This window comes from Danio aesculapii, chromosome 18, assembly GCF_903798145.1.
Source record: "Danio aesculapii chromosome 18, fDanAes4.1, whole genome shotgun sequence".
Lineage (NCBI taxonomy): Eukaryota > Metazoa > Chordata > Actinopteri > Cypriniformes > Danionidae > Danio > Danio aesculapii.
This window is the reverse complement of record NC_079452.1, coordinates 50,152,887-50,177,773: the sequence shown is the minus strand read 5'-3', so window position 1 is coordinate 50,177,773 and position 24,887 is coordinate 50,152,887. Positions and strand designations below refer to the sequence as shown.

The 24,887-nt window shown below is 38.0% G+C and overlaps 1 protein-coding gene across 14 annotated transcripts in view; it reads right to left on the bottom strand.

Moving 5' to 3' along the window:
- Nucleotides 1-24,887, bottom strand: part of mef2aa (myocyte enhancer factor 2aa) — a 183,852-nt gene that overhangs the window by 79,159 nt on the left and 79,806 nt on the right. For all 14 annotated transcript variants that reach the window (XM_056478963.1, XM_056478961.1, XM_056478965.1 and 11 more), the window contains one exon: nt 16,798-17,001. In XM_056478963.1, coding sequence (XP_056334938.1) covers nt 16,798-17,001 — 204 coding nt within the window. The remainder of the gene's footprint in view (nt 1-16,797; nt 17,002-24,887) is intronic.

The following is a 24,887-nucleotide window of genomic DNA, read 5'->3' as shown; positions in this document are numbered from 1 at the left end:
CAACTTTTTAGTCATATCACACACTAAAGTGAATTTTACATAAAATCATGGAATAAACTACAGTCTCTGGACTTGCTGCATCACAGACACCAATATTTTAACAATTAATAAAAAATTAATCACTTTCTGGCCATCATATATTAGGCATGGTTATATATTTACATTGCGATTGTGGTTTTCAAAAGTATTACAACGCTTTGTACACATTTATTACTACCTTTTGTTGAGTCCCCCTATACCTCTTGCTAGAGCGCTTGGACCCGGAAGTCGCTTTGCGTGACGTCACACTTAACAAGCAGATAATTGCATTGTTTTGGGTGATGAGCAAATCGACAAAATTCAAATTGTATTACTGTATTGTCCCTACTTATCACAAACTAAAATAATTATAAATTTTACAAAATGATTTTAGATAATATAACAATATTATGCAAATGAAAAAATGGCTTCCAATTAGGGATGTACAACATATCATTTCAGCATCGATATCAAAATGTGCGTGTCCGCAATAGTCACATCGCAAGATATGTCTGAATTATAGTTGAGCAGGAGCTACACAATTGTATTTAATTACTATATTTCTATGGACTTAATAGGATTTTTTGTCTTGTTTCTAGTCCAAATATCTACATTTCAAAGTGAAAACAAAATTATTTTACTTCATTGGCAGATAATTTTGCTTGATTTAAGGAAAAAAACTCGTGCTCGTTCATGTGAGTAACAATCGCATAGTGTGAACTATTAAAGATGTGATCTGTGAGAATCGCACATGAGTCGCCGACTCCCGTCAGATGTTTGGCATGCTAAATATGTGGACCTGTCGGCAACTCAAATCATGCTGTGTGAAATGTGTTCTGATTGAAAATTACATCAGTGATTACTTATAGCCAATGAGAGAGCAGCATCCACTAGTATGGGTATCTGCAGGTCACCGGGAGGTTGGGGGAGAAGTTAAAAAGGCTTCTTTTCGGTCTATTTGGACTCAAGAAATAAAGGAAAAACTTTAACAGTAACTCTAAATTTGACTTAATTGCTCATTCCCTTCAAAAGCCAGGTGAGCAAAATAAGTAAATTTTCTACCCCACTATAGGTTTCTTTCTCATTATGTAGTTAATAACAAAAGGTATACAACAGTACGTGACCTCACATTATTTCCATGTCACTTCTCGCGTGTGTTTGGTAGTGAAATGTAGCTTGCGGATCGAGACAAAGTTGTCAGTGATTCTCCTATTGTAAAGTCATGCAGTGTGAAAACCCCTGATCCATCTTACAGTGTAAACACAGCAGCAACAGAACGCTAGCCCAGATAGTCATGCAGTGTGAAAACATCTGTGACATGACTACTTTATAAAACAGTCTGAACTCTGCATTAGAAAAGCATTTTTTCTGTACCTGAATATGTTAGTTTTCCCAGAAAACCACCAAATAGCAGTATTCAAACTATCTTCATTCATTCATTCATTCATTCATATATTCATTCACTCATTTTATTTCCGGCTTAGTCCCTTTATCAACCTGGGGTCGCCACAGCAGAATGAACCACAAACTTCTCCAGCATATGTTTTATGCAGAGGATGCCCTACCAGCTGCAACCCATCAGTGGGGAATCAAACTATCTAGTCAAACTGTATTCACATTGCAGTATTAATCGCAGAAAAACTAAATATCGCAATATCAGATTTTTCCAATATCGTGCAGCCCTATTTCCAATTACATTTAAAATGTATATCTTTTAAATAGATTTTAGGTGACTCAAATCTTTTTATAATGTAGCAATTAAACAAACACATAATAGACATGATTTATTTTCCTCTGTAGAATGTAGAAAAAGAACTTTAAAGAAGTAATTCAACAATTTAAAAGAGAAAATTATGATCTATTCTAGCAGCATGCCTCAGATTCTGTTGACAGAGCTTAAGTTGTTTTAAAGCCAGAACATTCCTTTAACTTTTCCATTAGAAACCCAAATGTCTACTAGAAAATCATCAATATCCTAACTTCTGCCTTCACAAAAGGTCAGAGAACCTCCACGGTCTTATAAAAGTGAAATGTGTGAGGCTGTGCTATTTTACGCAATCTCTAGACTGAGGTCCATCACAAATGAAAAGTCCTTTCAACTCCACTTCCTTTCACATTCTTCGAGCAATGCGAAAGGTGAGAACAAGGACAAAGCGTGCTAGCGGAGACCCAATACCATGGAGCACCAGTGGTCCTTAAAGACCCCCGTGAGCCGCTGAATGGACACGCTGTAACCTCTGAGGAAACGCTCCATCAATCCTGCACTGCTACTCAGTAAATAAAAGGGCTTTGCTTCAGACCCACAGCCTTTGAAAAGGGAGACACAGATGGGATCGCGGCCACTTTTAATCAGACAGAGAAGTGGACAGGATCCACAAAGGGAGATTTCACGCAACGCTTCACCTGTCGCCTGGAGTGTTATTGAAGTTGAACCGCGGAGCGGCAGGCGTGCGCGCACACACCAAAAAAACCCACATGCGCACGCTTCTCTTTGCTCAGCCGTGGTGATTTCGGTCTAGCGATCCGGTACCGACTGAGGGCCAGGCTTGAGACAAAGTCCATAGCCTTGAGCCTGGTCGGCAAACTGTGCCCCACTCACACATCCATCTGTGGAAAGAAATACATCTGTTCCCCTGGCCTTGCAGATGGTGGTGGCAATAAGAATGTGACTTTTGATTCGGTTTCTCACATGGAAGAGGAATTTAAGCTGGTCAATGAAAAAGCAGTAAAGTATTCATTTGCTCTAGAGGGCGGAAAAAGGACAAACGAGAAAAATGTGTGATTGTTTATGTGGCATTTATCACTTTAATGCAATATATTTATTTAGATACTAGACGTAAGTGCCTCCATGTGAAACACATTTCATCAGGAGAAAAGGCAAGAGGACATAGAAAAAGAAACTGGAGGCTCAAAGAGTGGAGTATTGATTCAAATGCAAGACTCAAATAACCACTGGATCTATGAAAACTGTCTAAAGTTACTAAAACAGCACAAGTGAGAAGGAAATAGATGAAATAAGGATGTTGAATATTAAAGGTGTGAACCTTTACTTTGCTTACTTTGATTAGACTCATTTATGATTATTTGATTATAAAATAGTTTGCAATAATCTTTTAACCTTCTTTTAATCAATATGTACAGCACTAACTGTCAAAAAATTTCTAAAAACTAAATGTGGGAGACTATAAAATTAAGAAAGTGAAAAGTGAATTATGTAATCATTATGTAACTTAATAAACTAATAAATAAAAATAAACTAGTAAATAATTTAAATTAAGTGGGGTTTCTTTATAAAGTAATTTTCAGAGGATCACGTGCTTATGATTGAACACAGCTGGCCATGCATTAGCCAATTCATGATTCACCAATCAGACGATTACTTAGTCACTATAAATACCCCAAGTTACATATCACAGCCATCTTCGTTTTTAAGAATCCCCCTTCCCCCTTTACTTCTCCTCCTTTCTTAAATGGGTGGCACGGTGGCCCAGTAGTTAGCACTGTCGCCTCACAGCAAGAACACCACTGGACCTTACTCAGCCAGCCGACGTTTCTGTGTGGCGTTTACATCATGTGGGTTTCCCCCGGGGCCCCCGGTTTCCTCCGTGCGTCCAAAAACACACAACTTAAGTCAACTGACTAAATCCAAATCAGCATCATAGATGTGCTCCAAGTAAGTAGTTATATCTTTAGAGCAATCCCATCTGTTCATTAGCTACTACAGCAGGGAAGTTTTCGAGATCTACCTGAGCTCAAACTCCCCTCTCGCCCTGCAGGATCTCTTCCAGGACAGCATGCGAAACACACTTAATCAATCATCAGCTAAGTGTGAACTCTTGAAATGTATGTTGTAACAGATCCGATCACATAATCGGAAATTGGGCCCGATCACACGGTTTAAAATTCAAACCGAATCAGATGTTACCTTCCGATCAGGACATATACATATGCATATACATGATGAGCATATATATATATATATATATATATATATATATATATATATATATATATATATATATATATATATATATATATATGCGCTCATCATTTTTTAACACATCCATAGTTATGAGGTGGCACAGAGTTAGACCTCTTTCTTGACTTCACACAGAATCAGCAATGTGTGCAGCATGACATCACTTTTGTTGCAGAGACGCTATTGATTAAATGCCGGCAAAGTAGAACACGGAAACAGCTTGAAGAGGAAATCGCAAGTATGTCTGCGGTCTGGAGGTATTATAAAGTTGATGACGACAACATTGCCATAGCAAACTGCGAGGTATGTAAACTTGGTATTGCCTGCCAGGTATTTTAAGTTGAGGTGCTATTTGTTTTTATATTAGATTTTTTTATATTTATTGTTGCACTGAAGACCAAAAGTGAAGAATTGATGTTATTTATTAATTGATTGTTCAAGCTACGTCACAGAAGTGCTCTGTTCGTTAACATAGATGTTGAATGGTAAAATAAGGTGAATTAAAAAATAAGGTGAAATAAAAAATACGAAACCTCCTGGATCTGTTTTGTCACTCTTTATTATTTTTTTATGTATTATAGAAGTATCGTATCGGGTTTCGGTATCGGTAGATCCTCAAAATCAAATGACTCGGACTTGGACTTGAGGGCAGAAAAACCTGATCAGGACATCCCTAGTTTGTTGTGTCAAAATTAATAACACACAAAGTCAAGGTAAATGTTTTAAATGGAAAAAAGCCTATACAAATATGTCATTTTAATTACAATTTCATCTAGTAATCAAAATGATTTCATTATATAGTGCATCGCTTGTTACAGTGTTGCACTTTGATAGCCGCATTGTTTCAAATAAAGCAGCAGTCTGGTTTACAATGAAAGTAGGAGCTGAACATCTATATCATTGTTTCATCATAGAGTGTTGCCTGTATGGCTGCAGAGGGGACTGATTCTACTTAAAAGGGCTTTAGGTTACTTCCTTCTTGTTCATGCCGTTTGATTAATAATATCACTATATGTATCCTCTTTCAGAACGGCACACTGTACAATATGAGAACACAGGCTTGTGTTTTTACAGATAAAATCGATATTGCTGAGTACTGATATCCTTTGGCTATATCAGTATACCGTATAACTCCAGCACAGATCTTTACATATGTCTCGATGGAGTCGTTCTGCCTTCAACCAGAATCAAAGTCAGCAAAACTTCTGATGGAAGTCCAGGTCTGTTATTTCTCTGCTCCTCAAACTATACAGCATGTAACCGGGCAGGAAAAGAGAGTGGAGGCTTCAATAGCTTATTTCTGCTCTGCTTCTTTATGGCTGAATCATGGCCACAGAAAGAGAGCTGGCTGTGGGCGATCTCTGCAGCTATGAGTAGATGCTGGCCCACTGAGCAGGGACAAGGCTGCTTTGTTGGGGCCCTTCATGCATCAGGTCAGGCTCCTCCACAGCGGCCGGAGGGCCGACGTGGGAAAAGCGGCAGCTTGCCACCAGCCTGAGTTCCACATCAGTGTGTGCCAGAAAAAAACTGCTGACGTAAGTTTATTATATTAAGGCTAACATCATGGATCAAATAGAAATGTAACACATCTGATTGTTCCCCCATTTATTTATGTACAGTATCTTACATTCATTCAAGAAACGTCTCTAAAACAGGACTTCTCAAAGACCCATATCAAGATACAAATAATTCAATCAGGACCCACCTTATACTTTCATATTTCAAGAGCTCTAATTGTGTTTAAGGTGTTACAGTAACACCGTGTCTATACTACACGCGACACAAAATTTCTATTTTAGAAACTGTTTCTATTTCCACGATGTTAATAAAATGCATACTAAAGTATTCACCTTATTCTCCGCGTACGAGTGGGCGCAGCCATTTGAATCATTTTGGCTCGAAACTTCCGGTCTCATTCACTTCCATTCAATTTTAAACGTTAAAAACAGCTTGTTTTGCTGCTTGGTGTTGCAAACTGATATTTTCTTATTATATTATTCTACTTTGTCTGTATTGTCATGCAAACACTTGTTTGTAGAGTAAGTAGTTTGACCGTTTTCTGCCGTTTATTATTCCTAGTCATTTCTCCTATAGGCAACTGAATCGTAAGTTCTAAAACAATTGCAAAAACGTGCGCACTTCCGCATTAAAGAATAAGGTCAATATACTACCAAGACAATAATCACCTCAGGTACAGACTATGTGCTTTAGTCAGTGTAAAAGGCTACCAGTGGGGGGTTAAATACCATTTTACGTTACATTTATTGTGATACTACTGAAAGCAGCAGCAGATAAAAAAATAACCTACTGACTGTTTGAAAGTCTGAACTGTGTTTCAGTGCAAACCAACAACACCAGTCACTTAGTAGCCCATTTATAATTTTAAAGAGGTTTAAAATGTATTAATTAGATTTAAAGCCTTTACCAATTCATTGGTAGTGCAGTGGCTGGTATTTAAATGTTTCCGGCATGTTGAATCGCATTTGATGCAGGCAGCCAAACTGATTGTTGCTGGAATAATTTCACATTGCTTGTAGTTAGGACAAAAGTGTGGATTTCCTAATCTGATACCCATACATTAAACTTGTAAATCCTTCAAGTTTTTTAAGGTCTTTTGTGATGGTTAAAAACCTAAAGGGAAGGTAATATTTTGTTAATTTTCATATTTTTCCTGTGTGTCGATGTTATGACATTTAATGAACGTATGCCGTCGGACAGGGTATTCCGGCAATACTCTTGACTACAGTGAGCATTTGTATGGGTGAAGAAATAATTTTCCAGAAAAGAAAAGTTGACAGAGAGAATTGAGCTTTCAAAGATGATTGGACAGAGAGGATGTTTTATCTGTTTATGTGTTATCTGAGGATGTTTTATCTGATGTTTTGTTTTGTAATGAGATATTTGGAGTTTTGAAGAGTAGAAATGTCAAATGCCAAAACTTACTTCATGTTGTGTTTAGTTCATAAAAAGTGCTGACACTTAAAATAATCGTTTTAACAATTTTTGCACCTATTATTCATGTTTTTTTTTATTATTATTGCAAAAGGCATTTTATTAATTAGTATTTTTGTTGATCTATTATGTGTATGCATGTTTATTATTTTTAAGAAATCCATACCTTTAATTTGGAACTGACACATCTGCTCTAAAAGTAAACTTTGTAGACTATAATAATAATAATAATAATAATAATAATAATAATAATAATAATAATAATAATAATAATAATAATAATAAATATAATAATAATAATAATAATAATAATAATAATAATAATAATAATAATAACAACAATAACAATAAAACAGTAATAAAATAATAATAATAAAAATAATAACAATAATAATAATAATAATAATAATAATAATAATAAACAAATATAATAATAATAATAATAATAATAATAATAATAATAATAAAATTGTAATAAAACAGTAATAAAATAAAAATAATAAAATAATAATAATAATAATAATAATAATAACAATAATAATAATATTTATAATAATAAATATAATAACAAATATAATAATAATAATAATAATAATAATAATAATAATAATAATAATAATAATAATAATAATAATACATATACATATAATAATAATAAAATTGTAATAAAACAGTAATAAAATAATAATAATATATTAGGACGTACCCCCCAAAATAGAATTAATATTTAAGTCAGTTTCTATTGTGACCACCATTTGCCTCATGCGGTGCAACACATCTCCTTTACATAGAGTCAATCAGGTACAAAATGAAAAATGGATTACATGCAAAATATTGGCCAATATACAACCAACATGGTTGTGATAGATATTACTTGTTAGCTTTTCACTTTCATATGAGCTGATTTCAGAAAAAGCCTCAATCTTTGGGTTATAGGGAGCTGAACTTTGAATAAATGTTTGTATGGCTGCACAGTGAGCTGACTTTTTATGTGATGCCTGATTGTGCAGACATAGAGTACGTGTCTTTGCATGTGTTTTGTAATGTCTTACAAAACACTCACAGGACAGAAGTAACACTTTTCGCTTGGAAAAAGATGCAGAATGGCAATTTACAACAACAAAGAGGCTCTTTAGTTCTGCGTGAGGATGTTTTGCAACACAGTGATTTGCCATTCTTTAAAATCACAGAGGGAAAGACACAAAGCCATTGAGAAGAGGCACAGCATCTTCTTTAAAAGCTGCTGTAAAGAGGCAAAGCTGACATGGGGTGACTGTTACATAAGGGGGAAAGTGTACCCATTCATTTTTAATGCAGGTGAGGGCCCTGTCGGCGCAGGGAAGAGAGAGCAGATGGGCCACTGATGGAGAGCTCAGGCCTCGTGCATTCTTCTACAGCTCTGCCATGCAGGTAATTCACCAGCTCTGTCATCAGCATCAATAAAAGATAACTCAGGCCAGCTGACTCCTTTTATGCAGCTTTAGACTTTCGACTTCTTTTAAGTAAAACACTAAAAGAATACTTAAGCTCAAAAAAACCCAAAAGATTTGTCATAAATTCAATTACTCACGCTTAAGTTATTCAAAACCTGAAGCATATTCTTTCTTTTGCAGACATCATGTACAGTTAAGCCCCAAATAATTTATACCCTGGAAATGTTTGTCTTAAAGTTTTTGTTCTAATGAAAATAAAAGCTGAGAAACATTTTTTGTTGTGGATCCCAGTGGCAAGAGCAACAAATAATAACTTTCTTGTTGATCATTTGGAAAAGTGGAAGAAGGTCATTTTTTTCAATGAATCCTCTCTCGATCTGCATCCCAGTCATCACAAATACTGCACAAGACCTATTAGAACCTGCATGGACTCAAGATTCACACAGAAATCAGTCAAGTTTGGTGAAGGAAAAAATCGTGATTTGTGGTTACGTTCAGTATGGGGGCGTGCGAGAGATCTGCAGAGTGGATGGCAACATCAATAGTCTGAGGTATCAAGACATTTCTGCTGCCCATTACATTACAAACTACAGAAGAGGGCAAATCCTCAGATAGGATGCAACAGATAGCACTCCTGTTCATATTTCAGCCTCCACATCAAAGTTTCTACAAGCAAAAAAGGTCAAAGTGCTCCAGGATTGGCCAGGGCAGTCACAAGATATAAACATTATTGAGCATGCCTGGAGTAAGATGGAGGAGGCATTCAGGATGAATGCAAAGAATCTTGATGAGCTCCTGCAAGAGTGCTTTCTTTGTCATTCCAGATGACTTTATTAATAAGTTATTTGAGTCATTGCAGAGATGTATGAATGGAGTCCTCCAAGCTCATGGGAGTCATACATAATATTAATTATTTTTCAACTGCACTTTTAATTTATATTCTACACTGTACATTATTTCTGTTAAGTGATAAGTCTTTTTGTCTAAGCAAAGTCAGACATTACTGTCCTAATTAAATAATAAAAAAATCAAGCCACTTCTGATACCAAATGATCAACTAGAAGTCAAGTTATAATTTGTTGTTCTTAAAACTTGGATAGGCGACTGTCATGGATTGGTCAGGCTCTCACGACCCCCACTCACGAAGATCACCATCACCTGACTTCTAATGAGCACACAGCTGCATCACATTCACGAGCACCAGATAAAAGCACAGCACTCCAGTCGCTCATTGTCCGGGCTCGTCTCGACGAAAGCGGACAACTGAGCGACCACTCAGCGTAGTCATCCTCAGCTAAACAAACGATTTACTTACCTGTTCTCTTTGTATTCCTCCTAGTCTTCCTGGTCCTCCCGAATCGTCCTGTCTTCCAGTCCTTCCAAGTCTGTGTCATCCTCTGTCAGCTGTATCTGGTGTGTGCTGTCCATCCTCGTGTATTCCTGTTACCCAGCCACGGAGGAAAAGACCCCAACATCATTCCTGATCCTCCTGGCTATCCTTCATGTGCTCCTTGTTGTCATTTAATAAACACCCTAACGTTTCCTTACCTCTGTCTCCTGTCCGCTTCATAACAGAAGCCCGGACCCTTAACGACGACAACATGAGCACCCCCGATCACCTTCAAGAGCTGGTGGACCAGTTGAAGCGGATTCTACAGCCACCAGCTCCACTTTCCAACGCACCACCAGCACCGAGCACTTCCGCCTCCACAGTTTCTTCTTCGGCCCTTCCTTCCAGTCCCATGGCCCGACCAGCGCCCTACTCAGGCGGAGCGGGGGAGTGCAATGGTTTTCTGTTACAATGTTCCCTCATATTCGAAATGCAACCTTCTCTATATCCCACAGATAAGTCGAAGATCGCCTACATCGTATCTCTACTCTCTGGACCTGCACTTAAATGGGCTGAGACGATCTGGAACCAAGCCGGGCCGGTCATGAATTCCATCACTACCTTCACGGAGTATTTCAAAGAGGTGTTTGGACGTTCTGATGGGGAAGTAGCCGCTGGAGAGCAGCTGTATCATCTAAAGCAAGGTACTCTATCTACACAGGAATATGCTCTCCGGTTTCGCACTCTAGCAGCTGCAAGTGGATGGAATGAGAGATCGTTGTTGACCACGTACCGGCTCGGCTTGGAACCCACGCTCCGAATCCAACTGGCCACATTAGATGATACAATGGGTCTGGAGAGATTCATCCAACATTCTCTCCGATGTTCCGATCGTCTCCGTTCCTATCAACAGGACACCATCACCCCCTCGTCTGCACTCCTCCAATCGCCTGAGTCAACAGCCTCTCCAGAACCAGAACCCATGATAATAGAGTCTGGAAGACTGACATCAGCGGAACGACAGAGGAGGCTGACCCGGGGTCTGTGTCTATACTGCGGTGTCAGTGGACACACCCGTATGGAGTGTCCCCTTCGTCCCATTCGGACTTCAGTGAGTGTATTCAGTACGAATATTGAACAATGTAAACCACTTACTACCACCGTACAAATAACTACTGCCTCTATTTCTCTCCTTGTCACAGCCCTCATCGACTCCGGGTCAGCAGGGAACTTCATCTCCCAATCCCTCTGTCGTCAACTCCACCTCCGTACTGAGGCGTCCTCGCATATATACCAGATACAACCGATAACCCAGTGCACTCGATCTTCGACCCGTATCCATCGACAATGCGAAGACATCCTTCTTCAAGTGGGGTTGTTACATCAAGAGAGGATTCAATTTCTGGTTCTGGAGGGTGCAAATATGGACATCATTCTAGGGCGCCCGTGGCTGGTGAAGCACGATCCCATCATCTCTTGGGGCACAGGAGAGATAAAGAAATGGGGATCTGGATGTACACCTGCCTGTTTTCCAAATCTCCCTCTTCAAGGTCGGAACCCCATTTCTTTGTTTGCAACATCGGTCGAGAGCCCTCCTGAGAAGCAGTCTATCCACATTCCTAAGGAGTACAGCTCCTTTCATGATGTCTTCTGCCCCAAGAGAGCTTCCCAGCTACCGCCGCATCGGCCATGGGACTGCGCGATCGACCTAGTTCCAGATGCCCAGTTGCCAAGAGGTAGGATCTACCCGCTCTCGCTTCCAGAGAATCAGGCAATGGAAGATTACATAAGGGAGGCTCTGAGTCAGGGGTACATACGTCACTCAAAATCACCAGCCGCCTCAAGCTTCTTCTTTGTGGCCAAGAAGGACGGAGGGCTGCGTCCATGCATCGACTACAGGGTCCTAAATAACGGTACAGTAAAATACCGATATCCCCTTCCTCTGGTACCAGCCGCTTTGGAACAGCTCCGAGAAGCTAAAGTCTTCACTAAATTGGACCTCCGCAGCGCGTATAATCTGATAAGAATACGTGAGGGGGACCAATGGAAGACAGCATTCGTGACCCCTACTGGCCACTATGAATATGAGGTCATGCCTTACGGTCTGGTCAACGCCCCCTCCGTATTCCAAAACTTCATTCATGAAGTCCTCCGGGAGTTTCTTCACCACTGTGTAATAGTGTACATAGATGACATCCTCATTTACTCCCGGAGTGAGGCCGAACATCGCCAACACGTTGCGGAGGTCCTACACACATTGAGAGAACATCACCTCTACCTCAAAGCGGAGAAATGCTCATTCCACCAGAAGTCGATTCATTTCTTGGGATACATCATTGACCAAACCGGTATACGTATGGATGGGAAGAAAATTGAGGCTGTTCTATCCTGGTCAGAACCCACTTCCATTAAGGAGCTCCAGAGGTTTCTTGGGTTTGCTAACTTTTATAGACGGTTTATCAAGGACTACAGCAGGATTACATCACCTCTCACTAATCTCCTCAAGGGTAAACCCAAAGGACTGGAGTGGACCAAAGAAGCAGCCGCAGCCTTCCGCCTTCTTAAGAAGGAGTTCACAAGGGCCCCACTCCTGACTCATCCTGACCCAAATCTTCCTTTCGTGGTGGAAGTGGACGCATCCACCACCGGCGTCGGGGCAGTATTATCTCAACATCATGATACACCGCCCCGACTGCATCCCTGTGCCTATTTCTCTCGGAAGTTGAGCCCGGCGGAGCAGAATTACAGCATAGGAGACAGGGAGCTTCTAGCAATCAAGCTAGCCTTGGAGGAGTGGCGTCACTGGTTGGAGGGAGCCAAACATCCGTTCCAGGTGATCACAGATCACAAAAACCTCCAATACATCAAAGAGGCCAAGAGACTATGTCCACGTCAAGCCAGATGGTCACTTTTCTTCTCACGTTTTGATTTCTCCATTTCCTATCGTCCAGGACCCAAGAATCTAAGAGCAGACGCTCTCTCTCGTTTACACGAGCATCACGATCATGAAGAACTCCCAACGAAGATTCTTCCCGAACACATCTCCATTTGTCCGATCACCTGGAACGCTCCTCCAGTCGTTGCCACTCCGGAAGCCCCTGCTCCGCCGGGATGCCCTCCTCATCGGCAGTTCATACCACCTGAACACCGGGTAGATCTGATCCACTCCTTACATACCTCGCTAGGCACTGGACATCCAGGGATCAACAATACTCTCTCGCTAGTATCCCAACGATTCTGGTGGCCAAACATGGCAAGGGATGTGAGGCAATATGTTCAGGGCTGTAAGGACTGTGCCCAATCCAAGAGCCCACGTCATCTACCCGCTGGAAAGCTCCATCCCTTGCCGATTCCGAACCGTCCCTGGTCACACCTAGGAGTGGACTTTATCACTGACCTCCCTTCGTCAGAAGGTAATACCTGTATTCTAGTCATAGTAGATAGATTCTCAAAGTTTGTCAAACTAATCCCTCTGAAAGGTCTTCCCACAGCCTTTGAAACTGCCGACAATATCTTTAATCAAGTCTTCAGGTCATTTGGTATTCCAGAAGATATTGTGTCGGACAGAGGTCCACAGTTCATCTCACGTCTATGGAAAGCCTTCTTCAAGCTCCTAGGTGTGGCCGTCAGCCTCTCTTCTGGATATCATCCCCAAACCAACGGGCAGACAGAGAGGAAGATTCAGGAGGTGGGACGGTTCCTGAGGACCTTCTGCAGTGGTCACCAGAACTCCTGGAGCCAGTATTTGGGCTGGGCAGAATATGCCCAAAATTCACTGCGGCAACCCTCCACCGGACTCACGCCATTCCAGTGCGTCCTGGGCTTCCAACCACCGCTCTTTCCCTGGGATGGCGAACCATCTGATGTCCCCGCAGTGGATCACTGGTTCCGGGAGAGCGAGAGAGTCTGGGACGAGGCTCATCAACATCTGCAGAGGGCAGTCCGTCGAAGCAAGGTAACCGCCGATAGGAGAAGGTCTGAAGAACCCAGATACACACCCGGACAAAAGGTGTGGCTATCCACCCGGGACATACGCATGCGACTGCCCTCTCGCAAGTTAAGTCCCCGATTTGTTGGTCCCTTCACCATCGTGGAACAGGTTAACCCCGTCACCTACAAACTACAATTACCCTCTCACTACCGTATTCACCCTACATTCCACGTATCACTCCTGAAACCCTATCACGATCCTGTTCTTCCCTCCACAGAGCCTGACCACGAAGAGGAACCCCCTCCTCCACTGCGCCTAGAAGAAGGAGCCGTCTACGCAGTGAAGGAGATCTTGCGTTCCCGACGTCGTGGTGGCCAGTTGGAGTACCTGGTGGACTGGGAAGGGTACGGCCCCGAAGAAAGGACATGGGTTCCCAGAGCTGATATTCTCGATCCTAGTCTCATGGTGGAGTTTCATGAGAGCCACCCTGAGTTCCCAGCGCCTAGAGGCAGAGGGAGACCACCACGGCGTCGGAGGTGTCGGCCCTCAGGAGCGGGCCCTGGGGAGGGGGGTACTGTCATGGATTGGTCAGGCTCTCACGACCCCCACTCACGAAGATCACCATCACCTGACTTCTAATGAGCACACAGCTGCATCACATTCACGAGCACCAGATAAAAGCACAGCACTCCAGTCGCTCATTGTCCGGGCTCGTCTCGACGAAAGCGGACAACTGAGCGACCACTCAGCGTAGTCATCCTCAGCTAAACAAACGATTTACTTACCTGTTCTCTTTGTATTCCTCCTAGTCTTCCTGGTCCTCCCGAATCGTCCTGTCTTCCAGTCCTTCCAAGTCTGTGTCATCCTCTGTCAGCTGTATCTGGTGTGTGCTGTCCATCCTCGTGTATTCCTGTTACCCAGCCACGGAGGAAAAGACCCCAACATCATTCCTGATCCTCCTGGCTATCCTTCATGTGCTCCTTGTTGTCATTTAATAAACACCCTAACGTTTCCTTACCTCTGTCTCCTGTCCGCTTCATAACAGCGACAATACTTTATTTAAGGTGAATATTTTTTAAATGTTGTTAACTTAAATTATAAAACTGCATAATAATAAAACAACAGTCATAAAATAATGCTTTCACAAGTACCATACAGATAGCTAACGATATCTTATTATTATTTTCATATAAATATTATAATATTACTCTTTAACCAATTCTCATATACTTAATACATCTTTTTAAAACATTTTCTATTCTTTTTTTATGCATGATTTCAAAAAAAATGCCAGAATTTGTTGCACTATGGGGGAACTAAAAGACATAATTATATTGTTTGAAAATGTTTTGTTTAATTTTTGGCTTCTGGTAGCATATTAAGATGGCTTATTATTATATTTACACAGAATTACATTGTTTAAAGCACAGAGCAATATTTTAATATAAAATTGCATTACTTCTCCTAAACCTAACTATCCATCTAGCTATCTATTCAATTTTAGACAATAATAATATATAAATCCAATCCAAGCCAATCTAGACTTAAAATTCACCCTCAAAAAATACATTTCATCCCTCCCATTTTTTCTATTTAGTAAGTAAGAAAGAAAGTACTGAATCTAAAATGACGTCAGATTGGTTTTAAATGCATTCTTTGCTCACTGAGGGTCTTGACCTATAAAACTGGAATGTAGTTTTGACAAATGAGGACAGTGTGTGCCAGGCAAAACCTGCTTCTTGTGCCCTAAACACTACAGTAGTATGGTTTTGGTTAGCGCAGCACTCCTATGGCCAGCTGGGAAGGCTTTATGATGAACAAACAATTTTTCCGAATTGTATAAACTGAAATTTTTACACACTCATTAATTGAGGCAAACATGAACAGTGGACAAAAAAAAGGATGTTTTGTGCAGTGTGCCCAGTTCAGTTAAGGGTCTGTCTCATGATCTATGTTGCCTTTGTCAGTTGCGGTAGTCAAATACGTCTGGATTATCAGCGGCTGCAGACGTCCTGAACCCTATCTAAGCTCGGATGAGAAGGAAACTGTTACATGTTGTCCAGACATCAGTTTGTTCCCTACCGTAAGGCACTATAGGACACAAATGCTGAACATTTGTGCATAGATCCTTTCTAAACTTCAAAATAAAACTGACTACTTTTGTAAACACTAACAAACTGATGTACTAATTGGTAATTAAATTGTAAAATAAAGCAGTGAAAAAGTATTAGGACACTTAAGTCACAGGTCTTCACGTCTTCACATTATGTAACAAAACATACAACCATGTGACATGCATTTATTCCTTAGTAAAATAAAATAAAATAAAATAAAAAATGTAATGAAATAAAATTTTATTTAATTTAAAATTACATTAAACCAACAAACAATAAGTAAATAAATAAGAAAATTAATTAATTAATTAAATAAGTCAATAAATAAGTAAAAAAATATATAAATAAATGAATGAATGAAAAATAAATAAGTAAATAAATAAATAAATAAAAATTAATCAGTAAATAAATAAATTAAGTCAATAAATAAACAAATAACAAACAAAAAATAAATAAATAAGTTAATTAATTAAATAAGTCAGTAAACAAATAAATAAATGAAAAAAGTCAATAAATAACTAAATAAACAAGTCAATAAATAAATAAATAAGTAAACAAAGAAAGAAAGAAGTCAATAAGTCAATAAATAAACAAACAGTCAATAAATAAATAAATAAATAAATAAACAAACAAACTAATAAATAAATAAATAAACAAGTCAATAAATAAATAAGTAAATAAAGAAAGAAAGAAGTCAATAAGTCAATAAATAAATAAATAAACAAACAAACAAACTAATAAATAAATAAATAAATAAATAAATAAACTAATAAATAAATAAATAAATTTTAAATCTTCTTGAGCCTGTTGGTTAAAACTAAAGAGCAAAATGGCTACAAGAAGTGGAAATATATTGGAAGAAGTCACTTGTTTTGAGATTTTTTACAGATTTCTTTTACTAAAAATGTTCAAAAGTGTCCAATTACTTTTTTGATGCCACAGTACATTACAGATAAAATCACAGTTTTTGTAAAATTCTTCCAATCACCAAAGACAAGAATTAGAAATACTGTATGTTATCAGAAGCAGACCACACTTACCTCCACAATGTCAGAGTTGGTTCTGCTCTCGTGGGGTTCATTGTATTCTGTGTACTTAAGTAGGACTTTGTCCATGTCAGTGCTGGCATACTGAAAGAGTTTGTTCGAGCTGTTGAATATAATCAGGGCAATCTCACAGTCACACAATACGCTCAGCTCATAAGCTTTCTTCATCAAACCAAACTTCCGCTTTGTGAAGGTAACCTGTGAGGAAACAAGAAGATATCCTCAGTAAATTGTTGACACAAACATTTTTCAATATTTTCAATCTAAATGATCTCTCAACACCCAACAATCTTTTATTTGTTAACACAATGATTTATAATTTAAAAATGGTATATTTTTAAATTAATGTGTCATACTCAAAATAAGGTAAACTCAACAGCATTTGTTGTGATTACAAGTAATAACAGTAAGGAAATACCCACAGCAAGGCAATTAGAAAGAATACACTTCTACAATTCAGGGGGTTGCATAATTCAATAAGTTGAAGTCAGAATTATTAGCCCCTTTGAATTTTAGCCCTCGTTTATTTTTTCCCCCAATTTCTGTTTGACCGAGACACACATTTCTAACCATATTAGTATTAATAACTTATTTCAAATAACTGATTTATTTTATCTTTGCCATGATGACAGTAAATACAATTTTACTAGGTATTTTTCAAGACACTTTTATACAGCTTAAAGTGACATTTAAAGGCATAACTAGGTTAATTAGGTTAACTAGGCAGGATTAGGGTAATTAGGCAAGTAAATGTATAATGATGGTTTGTTCTGAAGACTATCGAAAAAAATATAGCTTAAAGGGGCTAATAGTTTTGACCTTAAAATGTTATTAAAAATTAAAAACTGTTTCTTTTCTAGCCAAAATAAAACAAATAAGACTTTCTCCAGAAGAAAAAATATTATAGGAACTACTGTGCAAATATCCTTGCTCTGTTAAACATGATTTGGGTAATATTTATAAAAAAAATAAATAAATAAAAATCAAAGGGGGGCTAATAATTCTGACTTTAACTGTTTGTGTAATAATCATACTAAAATAAACAGGTAATAGATATTTTTCTGAGCCAATTAAATAAAAAACTGTCAAAGTGACAACATTTACACTTTAAATATTCTGTAATACCGTTCCCAAGGTGTGTAAGATTTTTTATTTACATTTTTTTTAGGACAACAGTATCTTCAGCAGAAAAGATATCCAAAGATGTCATTTTAAATTGTAAAGAAATCAGTGGTTTTGAAACTAATGAAGACAGCAGAAGTCAATTATTTATTTGAATTATTTAGCATAAAATGTTTACTGCTCCAAAATATTATAAATCTTTAAAAAAATAAAATATATTGCTTTCAAATGGGAAAAAAGTTTTTGTTTTTTACCCAGACATTTAAAAAGAATATATTTTAGAGCAGTAATCACAATACCGTGAAATCCTGAAACCGTGATATTTTTATCCAAGGTTATCATACTCTCAGAATCTTATACCGCCCATGCCTAGTAGAAACACAGATTCTTATTGGTCATTTTCCTCTCTTGTCTCCTGCATTAGTATTCATTTTCAGCTCTAGGTTCACCTACTGGAAAAGCAGGGATGAAAATAGTAAAGGCCCCATCTGATTGGTCAATTTTGGATAAACAACCTATGCATGAAGCACACAATTGTTTGGCACATAAAATTAATTTATTGAACTTTTTGCGTGAGATGGATATTGCAAATAATATTATCATGAGAACAATTATTTATTGATATATTATACAGCCCTACTATTTACAGTGTGTGAATTCCACTTGAACTTCAAGTCAGGACTTTACATTCCATAATATACTATAATAATTTTGTTATTAAACCTATCTATGCATCTCTCTCTCTCTTTCTCTCTCTCTCGTTTTCAGACAAATGACTATTACGTCAAATGTCATGTGAACAGAAATGAAGTTCCCACCATTTCATTACCAGAAATCGAACAAATACTTCAAGCGCAAATCACAGATCAAAATAATTTCCTCAACTATTGTAGTGGAGACCTTTACGGTGATTCTGGACTGTCTACGGGGATCTGATAAAGACTAATTGTTTCAGTGGTGTCTGTCTATCCTGGGCCATGATACTGTGCGATAATGAGTCAAGCAGACGCAGAGCTGCCACACTGATGTCATGGCAGGTCAGACAGAAGGTCAGCGAGAGGAACGCAACAGAGGCTCCACAGCCTGTGCAATCAGCCCATTAGAGAGACAGTGGGCTCCATCACTCCTGCTGCATCCTCTGACAGCCTCTTCCTGCAGGGCCATCACTGTAACACGAGCTGTATATACACTTCTGCAGGTCACACATAAAACGCCCAGAAACACTGCTGAACAAGAAGTATTTTTACTTCACTACGGTGCTTAAAAATGACCAATCAACATCAAAACTTGCTCAACTTGTACAGACTGCTTTAAAATGGTAGGTTGGGAAGCAAACATGAGAATTTAAGAACATGTTACCCTTGAGGAGACGATTCGGGGTCTTACTGTGCAAATCGAGATGATACAAAAAATATTTTGTGCTGATTGCTGTTCAATTATTTAAAATAAAGTAAGAAAAAACTAAGAAGATTGGCATTTATATATATATATATATATATATATATATATATATATATATATATGTATATATATATATATATATATATATATATATATGTATATATATATATATATATATATATATATATATGTATATATATGTATATATATATATGTATATATGTATATATATATATATATATATATATATATGTATATATATATGTATATATATATATATATATGTATATATATATATATATATATATATGTATATATATGTATATATATATATATATATATATATGTATATATATATATATATATATATATATATATATATATATATATATATATATATGTATATATATATATATATGTATATATATATATGTATATATATATATGTATATATATATATATATATATATATATATATATATATATATATATATATATATATATATATATATATATATATATATATATGTATATATATGTATATGTATATGTATATATATATATATGTATATATATATACATACATATACATATACATATACACACACACACATATATATAAAATTTCTATGTAACAAAATTATTTTGTGTAGTTTTGTTTCTATATATGTGTGTGTATCACATATACATAATAAATATATCTAATACACACACACATATTATGTAAAAACAATCTTTATTTTGGATGTGATTAATTGCAAATAATCAATTAATTTCATTACAGTTTTCTGTACTTTTCTTGTATACGTGTCCGCCACTGCCTAGAACTAACTGACTTTTCTAGAGATGACCGGCCATTATGTAGCAAGCTATACGCTTTGCTTCTGATCCAGCTATACAGTGAGCCAAGCCAAGCATGTGTCCTATTATCCACGAGGAGCTCATTCAGGAGCCTTCAAAAGCCTGAAAATGAATTATGCATTTGTTCAGCTCTCATGTTTAACAAGTGTCGTACAGCGAGGATAGCAGCAGATTTACTTTCATAATATGGAAGCATCAGAACGCCATCGTGGATGAGCATATGAACACTCAAGATGAGCAGGATGTGTCGTGCACATGGCAAAACTAACAGAGATGACATGGAAAGCTGTGCCTACGGCGGAAAAGAAGTTGGAGAGCATGTGCATGTGAGAGAGAGAGAGAGAGAGAGAGAGAGAGAGAGAGAGAGAGAGAGAGAGAGAGAGAGAGAGAGAGAGAGAGAGAGAGAGAGAGAGAGAGAGAGAGAGAGAGAGAGAGAGAGAGAGAGAGAGAGAGAGCTGTATGATTACTTCCGCCAATTTCACTGACCTACAAAGCAGAGCTGAGCAGATGAGCTGGCTTTGTTCAACTTTAATTGGTCACAGCTTGCAGAAACCCTCATTTCAAATGGTACAATGCTATATAATCCAATGAGCAGAGCAGTATCTCTGAATCTATACTCTAAATCAGGTGATTGCAGTGCTTAATTGCTTATAATGTTGTATTACACACATGCACACACACGTCATTTCTGTTTTGGTTTCCATTGACTTACACTGAATGAAAAAATATTCAAATGACATTATTTTATGTTCCACTGTTTATGCCATTGTAGTCTAAACGTTTGTGTGCATTGAACTGTACATTGAAACAAATAGAATATATATTTAGATCATTTTTGTAAAGATGTTTTTTCCAACATGCATTTGACACTTTTCTCATTTAACACCGTAATGGCTTTAAATGATCTTTTAGTGGTAATTTCTCAAATAAAATTGGTGTGCGATTTGTGATTAATTACATTAATTAATCGTCACTAATTAGATTAAAAACCGTAATTGTTTCACAGGCCTATTCAGTGCTAACAAATGGAACTTTATTGTAAAGTGTCACACACACACACACACACACACACACACACACACACACACACACACGAGTTTGTGTGTCTGTGTGTTATCTAATGTTAACAAACGAGAACTTATTGTAAAATTGCTAACTACACAGTACATTAACTAAACTTGGTATGATTTTTAAGATAATACAATACTGCATTTGACTAAAAGAACACTCAAAATACAGCAACAAAACAGTAATAATGTGAAATAAAATTTCTATTTACTAATTTAACATACACTCACCGGCCACTTTATTAGGTACACCTATCCAACTGCTCGTTAAGGCAAATTTCTAATCAGCCAATCACACGGCAGCAACTCAATGCATTTAGGCATGTAGACATGGTCAAGAGGATCTGCTGCATTTCAAAATGAGCATCAGAATGGGGAAGAAAGCTGATTTAAGTGACTTTGAATGTGGCATGGTGCCAGACGGGCTGGTCTAAGTATTTCAGAAAGTGCTGATCTACTTGGATTTTCACGCACAACCATCTCTAGGGTTTACAGAGCATGGGTCGAAAAACTGAAAATATCCAGTGAGCGCAAGTTCTGTGGACATAAATGCCTTGTTGATCCCAGAGGTCATAGGAGAATGGCCAGGCTGGTTCGAGCTGATAGAAAGGCAACAGTAACTCAAATAACCACTCGTTACAACCGAGGTATGCAGAAGAGCATCTCTGAACACACAACACATTCAACCTTAAGGCAGATGAGCTACAGCAGCAGAAGACCACACCGGGTGCCACTCCTGTCAACTAAGAACAGGAAACTGAGTCTACAATTCGCACAGGACAATTCACCAAAATTTTTTCAATGGAAAAAAACGTTGCCTGGTTTGATGAGTCTCGATTTCTACTGTGACATTCAGATGGTAGAGTCAGAATTTGGCATCAACAACATGAAAGCATGGATCCATCCTGCCTTGTATCAACGGTTCAGGCTGGTGGTGGTGGTGGTGTAATGGTGTTGGGGATATTTTCTTGGCACACTTTGGTCCCATTAGTACCAATTGAGTATTATGTCAACGCCACAGCCTACCTGAGTATTGTTGTTGACCATGTCCATCCCTTTATGACCACAGTGTACCCATCTTCTGATGGCTACTTCCAACAGGATAATGCGCCATGTCATAAAGTGCAAATCATCTCAGACTGGCTTCTTGAACATTACAATGAGTTCATTGTACTCAAATGGCCTCCACAGTCACCAGATCTCAATCCAATAAAGAACCTTTGGGATATGGTGGAACAGGAGATTCACATCAGGGATGTGCAGTCAACAAATCTGCAGCAACTGCGCGATGCTATCATGTCAATATGGACCAATATCTCTAAAGAATATTTCCAGTACTTGTTGAACCTATGCCACGAAGGATTAAGGCAGATCTGAATGCAAAAGGAGGTCCAACCCGGTACTAGTAAGGTGTACCTAATAAAGTGGCCGGCAAGTGTACTTAATTTTCTTTTGATAGCAAACCTGAATTATTAGTGTCACATTATTTTTAAGAAAACTATGCTCCAGAAATATATATTTTTTATAAAAAATAACTTTAAAAATAAATAAGAAATTGTGCGTTTTTTCAAGATTCTCTGACTATTTTCTGTATTTGAAACAGCAACATTGTGAAACATTTTAAATGTCTTTATTATGTATTTTAATCGCACTGACCTAATACTTACATATACATGAAAATCTATTTTAATATTCCACAAGCAAACCACACTTGCTGTCACTGCTTAAAATACTATCCCTATTCCCTATCAGTCACCGCTGAACCAAATCAAATCCGTCCAAGACACATGTTATGTTGACACACATTCATCTAAATCCATTCACCTCCAATGACACAGGGCAATGACACACAGCGGCTTTCATTATCGATACACAGGAAATGAATGGAGTGTGCTGCTGGAGCAGGACTGTATACCTGAGCAGTCCAGGGAGAGAAGTAAGTTGAGCTCCGGCAGACAGCAGAGTGAATTCCCAGAGCCACAGAGAGCAGCTCCCTCCCAGCTGTCATTAGACTCCTCTTGCAGAGCAAACACAGGCAAAAGCAGCCTCCAAAAAATCTCCCTGGACAAGCCTTTTCCAACTATATCATCATTAAATGCTCTTTTCTACCGTAAATGGCAGATTTAATTGTGCAACTTAATGGCGGAAAGAGAAATGGAAGCTATAGTCGAAGTAGGTGGCGTAGTTCAGGTTGGAGTTGACCTCAGAGGCAGCAGATGAAAATGTCACCTTTAGTACGGGACGGGTCCCGCTGTATGGTGTGTGTGCGGTGACACTGTTCCACTCCATTGCTGTTCAGGGCACTCAAGAGTAGTTGCCTGCTGACCCAGAGAAACCCATTTATTCCAGCTGCAGTGCTGGACGGTGTAACACACACACACACACACACACACACACACACGCATACAGTAGACACATGTGAATGCAAATGAGAGCTTTTAACTCATGTTCAACTTCATAAGTGATCAAAAAAAAAGAGCAATTACTGTATATTCTTCTCAGCCTTGGGAAGCACAATGCATGCTTGTGACTGCAGTGATAACAATTGCAGTTGTTATCCGTGCGCTAAGTATAGTGTGCCAACCACCGTATCAGAACACCACAAATAAGCACTCTATAGCTGCAACAAGGGCTTTCGGGTGACTCCTCAAACAACAACCCCAATCTCTCTGGTCTCTGCTAAGACCGTGAAAAGCCATTGAGAGTTCTGAGGGCACGTGGGAGGTCACTGGAGCTTTTTTACACACCAGTTCAGAGAGTGGGATGTGCTGTGACTTACTTCAGATGTTTCTTGTTTCAGTTTGACACTGCTTTAATCTGTTCAGTTTGGTCATATGCCAAATTCATCGAAATCTCAATACGGTTTAGTGTAATTATTGAATGCTGTTGCTCATGGAGGCTATTTGAATACATGCACTAGGTGTTTGAAGCATGTCACTGAATGCATGAGGAGCTCACAATCCGGTGTTTTCAGTGTCTTGGTTTACAGCAAATGATGCTCCACACGAAATCTTGAAATGAAAGCATCTGCTCTGAGTTTGGGTTGTTTATAACGCGTGTTTGGAAACTCAACATGAGCAGGCATCTTCCCATACTTTTAATGAGAAGTGCTTGTAAAGCAGCTGTTTTGAACAAAAGAGAAGTTTTAGTGCTCCAAAGAGTATTGGTTTAAGTTTGAAAAAGAAATAAACTAAGATAACAGATAGTAAATTAATAATGAAGTCATATTTGCACTGTAAAAAATGCAGGCTTCCACACAATTCATTCATGTTGTCCTAACACGAATTAAGTTCACTTGCCACTTTTAACAAATTTATGTGGATTGAACATAAAACAATTAAGTTGTCCCAATGAAATCTCGAGAATTGTCTTGTTTTAGCTCATTTTAAATAGTTTGAACGAGCAAAAAATATTTTTATTACAAAATATTTTTGAGTAAGGGACTCTGTGATTTTATTGGCATTATATATATTTATTGTAGTTTGTGTGTGAGCTGACAGTTTTGACACATTATTATTAATATTGTCTGTGTGAAGACTATTAGGCAGCATTTCCACTGCAGATCTTGATGGTCAATTCCAATTTTGAGACTGTGTCTGATTTTTTTGCTGACCTGCTTAAATCATCTTTTAA